Below are 8634 nucleotides of genomic sequence, written 5' to 3' on the forward strand. Positions count from 1 at the left end.
CTCTCGTGTCTTGGTGTGTGATTTTCAAGGGGACGTTTCCTCCCAGGAGTTGCTCTGCTGGACTCGCTCCGTCGAATTCGATGAGACGTGCGGATCCCAAGAAGCAGGCTACGATCCACGTCGGCGCCGAGAAGCGAGGAGAAGATAAAAGAATCCTTCTGCCGTGCATCCTCGGAAGCTATTCCGAATGCTGTCGGGACATTTCAGCCCTGTTTTTCGTGTGTGCTCGAATGGCTATCGGTAAATCCTTCTCTATTTCAGACGCAGACGGGTTGCTATTGAAAGTCGCTGTTGTTGTAGGTATGAGGGTTGAATTGTTTACAACTATATTTTTCTTTATTGTTTATGTTTAGTAAAAAAGTGTATTGCCTGCTCTGTGGGATATTGCAGACACCCGTATATGTGTGTTTTTCATATTAAATTTGGGTTGTCCGTTTTGCGGCAAACGCGCATTTGTATTGTACCTTCATGCACGAAGTTCTACTAGCATTCTACGTACTAATCTTGCGCAGAATTCGATTTCGTTTTGCCGCTGTTCATCTCTCGATTTGTCAAGCTTTCTTTAATATTCGAAGACACATGGCAATAAACATCATTATTGTTGGTGCACACAAATTCAGGGAGGTTTATTTGCCTTATATTAACTTTATATCATCTTAAGAGTCCTTTAATAACTTTGATTTTGGTGGAAGTCCAACTTGTCGGTTGAAAACGCTCTACGAATGAACTCCGAGAAAGTCCTCGTCGTGAGATTCATTGCGCTGTTATCGAAGATCCAACATGTAGCCACATCAGTCCTAAGAAACATGCAGTCTGTGAGGAACAAGCACAGCCAGAAAAATTCTTAGAAGACACTGCTGGTCAACGGAACTTTGCGACGAGACTTGTTTCGTAGGCCGGGACCATGACGTAGACTGGTTGACGGTTGCTAGCGTAGCCACCTTCGTGTCCGCCTCCTCCGTGGCCGCCCCCGTGTCCTCCACCGTGCTGCTTGTGGCCCCCGTAGTGATCATGAGAGCCCCTATGGTATCCTCCTCCTCCGTACTTGTGCCCACCTCCTCCCCGATAATGGTTGTGCCCATGCCCTCCGTGCTGTGCATGGTGGTTCTTGTACTGACCGTAGCCGTGCCGGTGGTAATCGTCACCCTGTTTATGCTGGCCGTGATGTTGTTTGTGATGGTGACCGTGGTGTTGCCTCCCGTTATGGTGGTCGTGGTAGTCATGGTGTTGGTTGTACTTCTTTTTGTGGTCCCCGTCGTGGTAGTCGTCGTAGTACCTGCTGTGATGCGCTGAGTCTTCTTTATGGTACACGTTCTTGTGACCGTAGTTCTTGTGACCTCGGCTCTTGTAGTGGTCGTTGCCGTATTTTCCACCATGGTGACCGTGGCCGCCGTAGTGATCGTTGCCATAATGCTTGCCTCCGTAGGCACCGTGGCCATATTTTCCGTGATGATCATTATTGTAGCGGTTGTAACCGTGCCCGTGGTTCTGGTGCCCGTGCCGACCATGCCGTCCATGGTAGTTGTCGTAGTCGTTTCCGTGGTGTCTGTAGTCACCACCGTAGCGACCATGAGAGTGGTGGCCCCCGTAGTTCTTGTGGCCTCCGTAGCCACCGTGGTGTCCTCCATATCCTGTTGCAGCAGGTTTCAGATCTGGATTGTTCACCGAGGTCGGCTGCCCGAGCTCCACTTGCCGAGTGGCATTGACGTTGCCCTCCGCCGGGGAGACGAGGCAGAATAGGAAGAGAGAAAGGCACAGACCCGAATGGACCTAGGAGTGCCAGAAGAAGAGCCCGATTACTTCCTGCCTGCTGGATAGAAACATGGGCGGAATGATATATGATTAAGTGGCATAGCATATTTCATGTGATCTTCGCAACGTCAGTTCTTGCAACAAGCAGTTGTTCAAACAAAACACGCAGGCACGTTTATTACTTCTACTACTCTATACAACATGCGAGTTCTTATGGACAAACCCTTACCTTTTAAGCTGGTTCATGCTGAAATAAATGACATAAAACAAATATTGTTATGCAATAAATGGGCATTTTATAGGACACCAGTTCCTTTTACTTCCTCTATTCATGAGTATAAAATGTCCAGCACTCGTGTAGTATCCATCCACTCTCTTCACATTGTGTTATATTTTGTCCGAAACGTTAGAGATACAAGTAGAACAATTAATCTTAGATCATGTGCACATACGGCAAATGAAATAAGGCTACCATGTCCACCAGAACACAGCAGGTTGTTGTTTCTCTAAATTTGACTGAATTTGTGCTCTATCGTTCATGAAAACCGTGACTTGATCACTAGCGCCAGCGTAGTGACCATGTCCGTGGCTTCGGTGGCCACTATTCCCATGACGTGCTTGGCCCCCAGTATGGTAGTCTCCACCACCTTGCTTGTATCCATGTCCGCCTCTGTGGTAACGATTTCCATGGCCTTCGTGGAAGCCGTGATGCCTGCTGTAGTAGCCGTGACCGTGTCGATTATGGTCATCCCCATGTCTCTGCTTTCCATAGTACTGGTTGTGGTGATTTCCATAGTTTTCTCGACCACCGTGGTGATCGCGATAGTTATGGTGATCGTTGTAATACTTTTGGCGGTCCCCTTCGTGATAGTCGTCATAGTAAGTCTTGTGGTCTCCGTACTCTTCCTTGTGGTAGACGTTCTTGTAGCCGTGACTGCGGTGTCCCCTGTTCTTGTAATGATCTCCACCGTAGTGGCCCCCGTGTCTTCCATAGCCTCCATAGTTGTCGGAACTGTGGTGGCGGCCACCGTAGCCTCCGTAATTGTGGCGGCCGTGATGATTGTTGTTGTAGTTTCTGTAGTTGTGACCTCCTCGGCGATAGCCCCGCTTTCCGTAGCCGCCGTGGTGGTGCCGGTAGTCGCTACCGTGGTGTCTGTGACCCCCTCCATAATTCCCGTGGCCATGATGCCCTCCGTGATGTCGATGTCTTCTGTAGACTTGATGATTATGATGATGATGACCGCTGGCGGCCTTGGCGATGTCCTGTTGGAGTGGCAGCGCAGCTGCTTCCACAACGAGGATCTCAGTGATGTTGCCTCTTGAGGGCTCGGCAACATTCTGGCACAAGATGATGGCTGACTGCACAAGCAGACCCTGCTTGGGGGGAAAGCAACTCTGAAAATTCATTTCTCGAAAGGCGAGAAGCCAAAAATAGATAAGACCGGCCAGTACATAATAGAGCCTCATTCGTTCTAATATTGTAATCAAATGAAAAGGAATTTTTACTAATGGTATAGCTCAAAGTCCAACTCAGATTTTTAAATCGAAACATGTACACACACATGGAGACGTATAAGGATAGGGAGTTGTAGAGGTTCATAACTCATCGATAGGTTGACATGTAAGTCAGTAAATATTACCTAGATTCTGTTTAAGAAAAAGAGAGACGAGGTGTGTGCTGGCGAGTAAAAGGTTTCGGGAGCCTGCAAAAATTTCTAGCACTAATATATTGGTAGAATCAAACAATTGTCCACACACTACTGATGAGTGCGCGTAATGGTTATTGAGTAATAGTATTAATATTCTAACGAATTCGGAATATCAGAACCTGAGAGCACTTTGTTTTCATAGTAAAATTTATCAATGATCACTCACGTAACACGGCACTGGGAGGCTAAAACGTTGTCGCGTTTTGTTGCATTTATTGGCACTTTGAAGTGGCACCTTGGTTACAGTAGTTTACGCGGTTAGTTTTGGGTGCGTAGATTAAGGTAAGGTGAACATACTTTGGATACAATCCACCCTCGGATTTGCGCACCCGTAGCTGCCCTTTCCCTCAAAAATAAACAAAAAGATAAAACAAGCGCGTAAACGTCAGATAGAGTATTGAGGAAAGAATATATATATATATATAAAGAGTGATGAATGTTGACAAATGCTTCCGTTGATATATGGGCAAAAGTGATGTGCGCAGACACAGCAGCCGTATGATGAAAAGAATAAAATTCTAATTTAATGGCGAAAAAAGTCACGCAAGAAAGAAGGGTGAAGTGCCGAAAAAAAGTTGTATTAGTTTACGGGAATAATGAAGACTAGGCACAAGAACGCTAATTACGCGGGAAACAAACTTCTAAACAGGACGGAGTAAAAGTCAAAGTTAACACACAAGAACTTACAAAAATAAATTGTTAAATGAAAAATAGAATAAAGATTTGAAAATAAAAAATGGATAAAAATAAGAAAAGGGCCTGACGTCCGTCAACGTTTCGGCAGTGGCACTGCCTTCTTCAGGACGGGAGCCCATATGGCGTGGTAGGCTAGTTTTATAAAATATCTAGGGAGAGGGTTAGTTAACGCGAAAGTTCGAAGGGGTTTGTAGGGTAGGGGAAGATTGGACTTTGCCCTCTGTGTTCCCCTTCCCTACGAGCTCCCCCATACCACCAGTGCACCTCTGAACAAAACCCAGAACCGCCTCCCTCATCGCGACAAAATTGGACTCGTCCCCCCCGTGCTTCCCTTACCCTACAAACCCCTTCGAACTTTCGCGTTAACTAACCCTCTCCCTAGATATTTTATAAAACTAGCCTACCACGCCATATGGGCTCCCGTCCTGAAGAAGGCAGTGCCACTGCCGAAACGTCGGCGGACGTCAGGCCCTTTTCTTATTTTTATCCATTTTTTATTTTCAAATCTTTATTCTATTTTTCATTTAACAATTTATTTTTGTAAGTTCTTGTGTGTTAACTTTGACTTTTACTCCGTCCTCTTTAGAAGTTTGTTTCCCGCGTAATTAGCGTTCTTGTGCCTAGTCTTCAATATTCCCGTAAACTAATACAACTTTTTTTCGGCACTTCACCCTTTTTTCTTGCGTGACTTTTTTCGCCATTAAATTAGAATTTTATTCTTTTCATCATACGGCTGCTGTGTCTGCGCACATCACTTTTGCCCATATATATATATATATATATATATATAACGGGCATGGTGGCGGGGGGCCGAAGGCGTGGGTGTAGAAGAAGAAAAGAACCCTTAGTGAAAACAGCAACAACGGACGATTTAATCTTCGACATTTCGGCCAGACTCCGGCCGAAACGTCGAAGATTAAATCGTCCGTTGTTGCTGTTTTCACTAAGGCTCTTTTCTTCTTATATATATATATATATATATATATATATATATATAGCCATTATCGGAACTCAAAACTGACAAACCAATTTTAAAAACACTGAAAGGTCGTCGTTAATGCGGTTACACAAGCTAAGTCTTTCTATAAGAGGTGGGTTCTCACCAATAACTTTCATGAACATTTCAGGTGGGAGTGAGCGCGCAATGGCGCCAGCTTTCTCAAACAAAATAAAAAAGGTTGAGAAAAAAAAAAACATCTTATAAAAGGTGCCAACTGTATCCGATAAAAATATGGTATTTACTTTGAAAAATAAAAGAAATACAAATTTGTCTACTTGATTATTCTTCGGTAGCCGATCAAGTTCTAAATGATGTAGCACGACAGTACAAATAGGGTGCAAAACTAAAGTACACATTCACAAATGTCACGGAATATTTTACCGTGGGCTGTAGAGATCCTATAAGTGAAAATTTGGGCACAAGGTAAATGATTCCTCACAAAGGCATAAAAGATGGCAAATATCACATGGAGCGAAAAACCTAAGCTAAATTTCTAAAAAGAAAATTTCTCCAGACATTTAGTCAAAGGTGGTCGGGGAAAGTAATCTCAATAACTAACATACGTATGAATATGAGGCTTAGATGAAGAATACGGCACAAGCTCAAGACATTAAAAGTGTAATTTTTATACTACTGTTAGTGAAAAAGAGGAATTTTGCAGCGCTAAGCTATGCGCTTGTATATTAGATATCGCTGTAGAAAACCAGCGCTTTGTAGCATGGATTAATTAAAGACTTAGGACGTGAGTAAGCCTATGAAACTTCCAACTCTATATTTATTTTCAACCTTAGCTCAAGTGTGTGCCATGAAGCACCGTGACAAGGAAGGAGATTCACGACGAACACGTCTTGCCACCATTTTTTATGCACATTTTGTCACGCTCTAGAAATATCCTTTAATTATTTTCCGTTCCTATCGCCTCAACTCCAATCGCTGTAATCTACGGAAAGAACTTGAAGAATATCAACCCCCTCGATTAAAACGAAACTCGACCAGAGAACGAAGTTTACGTTGTGTCATGGAGGTAGACGCGAGGAGTTATAACGTTTATTTCAGTGTTACATAAGCTTGATTTTCAGTTACATATTTCTTTTTCTGGCTTCGTTAGTAGCCGAGCTCCTTCTGTCTATTGCTTTGGTCGTCGCTTTATGCCTTAGGAGAATGTGAACGCGCACGCAATTTAGGCGTGTGTATGCACAGTCGTCAGCTGTTCAATTATCGCAGCTCTTAGACTGCAATGGGGAATTGTAGAGTCCATCTCCAAGATGTGAGGTCATACAACATTGCGCAAGAAACCTCTTTTGCTGGTGTGCATTGTTGGTGCTCCTAGCTAATAAGATGACGTGTCCGCGTGCAAACAACGTGAGCATGGCAGTATACTGCACCCTCATGTAAAGACTTGCGATACTTCTTCGACGGACAGCTTTGTACTCAAGTAGGACGAAACTAAAAAGGGATCAATAATTATCCAAAAATACTGGCTTTTCAGCAATAAAAAAAAGTTGGTGCTGTAGTTTAATGACTACACAGAAACCTGGAAGTACAACCGGACGCTTAAACTCGTAACTAAAACTGAATGAGTCAAATAGCCGTTTTATAATAATAATGATAATAATAATAATAATAATAATAATAATTTTATTCGGCTTGTTCTTTCTTTAGCACGTACGAGGCGGGTCAGTCGAAGCCAGGGTCGGCTTGTGCGACTAGACCCCGTGGTGATTAGTCTGATTGTTCTCAGGCGCGAATACAAGACAGTTATACACAATTTAAAGTTGTTTCGCAGGTTTGACACACAAATAAATGAGTACTTGGGCATATATACACAATTTAAAGTTGTTTCACGGGTTTCACATACACAAATAAATGAGTACTTGGGCATATATACAACATCAAGTGCACCACAACGCATATAGACATGCATGCCTAGATCTACACGTAAATATACACTTAAATACATATATACACTTAAGCATCATACGGGCATATAGGCTGATGGTCGAAAAGTCACTCACATGGCAACAATAACTAGCTTCCTGTCGGTCCTAGAGAGATTCCAGTCGAGTATAATTCAATAGGCTGCTACTAGCACAATTGTTTTATGCGTTTTTTTAGGACACGCTGAGAGTCAATTTGATCAAGAAAATCTGGTAATTTGTTAAATATGCGAGGAACATAATACGACCGAACACATTTTTTATATTTAGTGTATACACGAGGAATTATCAAGTGTTCACTGTTTTTTATAGAGCGCTGGGCAGTTCGAGGTATTTTAAGTTGACTGAGCCAATAATGTCTTAGGATGACACATCTATGAAAAAGGGGTAGAAAACGCGGCAAGCCCACATAAGAGAATATATCATCGTCCTGCTTTAGATTCGGATTATATGCAACGTTTTTCGCGATGTTCCTCAGAATGGCGTCAATTTTCGTTCTCCAGAGGGTTGAGCAGTTGGCAAAGATAGTAATTCCATAGCGAAGAACTCCGTAGGCAAGAGCATTCACGACTGTCTTTCTGACGGAGATGGGGAGGAACGTTTTTGTATGGTATAACAGACAAGATACACCTCGTAGTCTTTTAGCCAGATAATCAAGGTGTGTGTTCCAGGAGAGATCGCTATCGAAAAAAAGTCCCAAGTATTTGACTGCATTGTGGTATGGAGTGGGTGTACAGGTGCAAGATACACAAGATGAGGAATGTAATATAAAAGGGATGTTGATGCACTGTCGTTTAAGTGGATTGCGGAAACAAATAAGCTTTGTTTTTGTACATTCACTCTGATTTGATTGGCTTCAAACCAGTCCATGACTTTCGTAGAATTTATTTGTAGTGTGTTTATTGCACTGCGCAGGCTGACATGAGTGGATAACAGCAATGTGTCATCTGCGTATTGAAAAACTGAGCATCTTGATGTTAATCTAGCGAGATCGTTGACGTAGATATTAAACAACAGGGGGGACAAAACTGACCCTTGCGGTACACCTGACTTGAGAAATACCTTAGCACTTTTTTCGTTGCAAACCATTACCTGCTGCGATCTGATAATAATAATAATCATAATAATGATAAGAATAATAATAAGAATAAAAATTAAAAAAAAAATATATATAAGACAGTGATCCCCCCATCGAACTGCCTTCGTTCCGCTTTGCTATTCACGCCACGGCAACTCACGGTATTCTTCTTTTTAATAGTTGGCGATAAAAAGGAATAGCCTGCAAATGACCTGGAAATACACCGGGCGCTTGTAACCTCCCACATGGAACCAAAACTTTAGTCAAAGTCAGCAGTGCCACTAACCTACACAAGACATAGTCACTGACAGTTTAAGAAACGCAAAGCAAAACTAATATACAAGCAGAAAGAAAAAAGAACATTAAGAGGACGAGACACAGATGGGCACACAGTTTCAACTCGATACATCGCCTATTTCCAAGCGAGTACGATCATCGGTTCCCCAACGGTTTTTAGGGAAA

At 42.9% G+C, this 8634-nt stretch overlaps 1 protein-coding gene across 1 annotated transcript; it reads right to left on the minus strand.

Annotated features, from left to right (window-relative positions):
- Positions 1 to 861: 861 nt before the first annotated feature.
- LOC120840250 (histidine-rich glycoprotein) lies at positions 862 to 3159 on the minus strand. Its single transcript, XM_040210661.1, has 2 exons — positions 2371 to 3159; positions 862 to 1770 (listed from the first exon to the last, which is right to left on the minus strand). Exons 1-2 carry the CDS (start codon positions 3157 to 3159, stop codon positions 862 to 864), a joined length of 1698 nt encoding a protein of 565 aa, XP_040066595.1.
- Between the last annotated feature and the right edge of the window lie 5475 nt (positions 3160 to 8634).

This window comes from Ixodes scapularis, unplaced genomic scaffold (genome assembly GCF_016920785.2).
Source record: "Ixodes scapularis isolate PalLabHiFi unplaced genomic scaffold, ASM1692078v2 PGA_scaffold3__209_contigs__length_174095766, whole genome shotgun sequence".
Lineage (NCBI taxonomy): Eukaryota > Metazoa > Arthropoda > Arachnida > Ixodida > Ixodidae > Ixodes > Ixodes scapularis.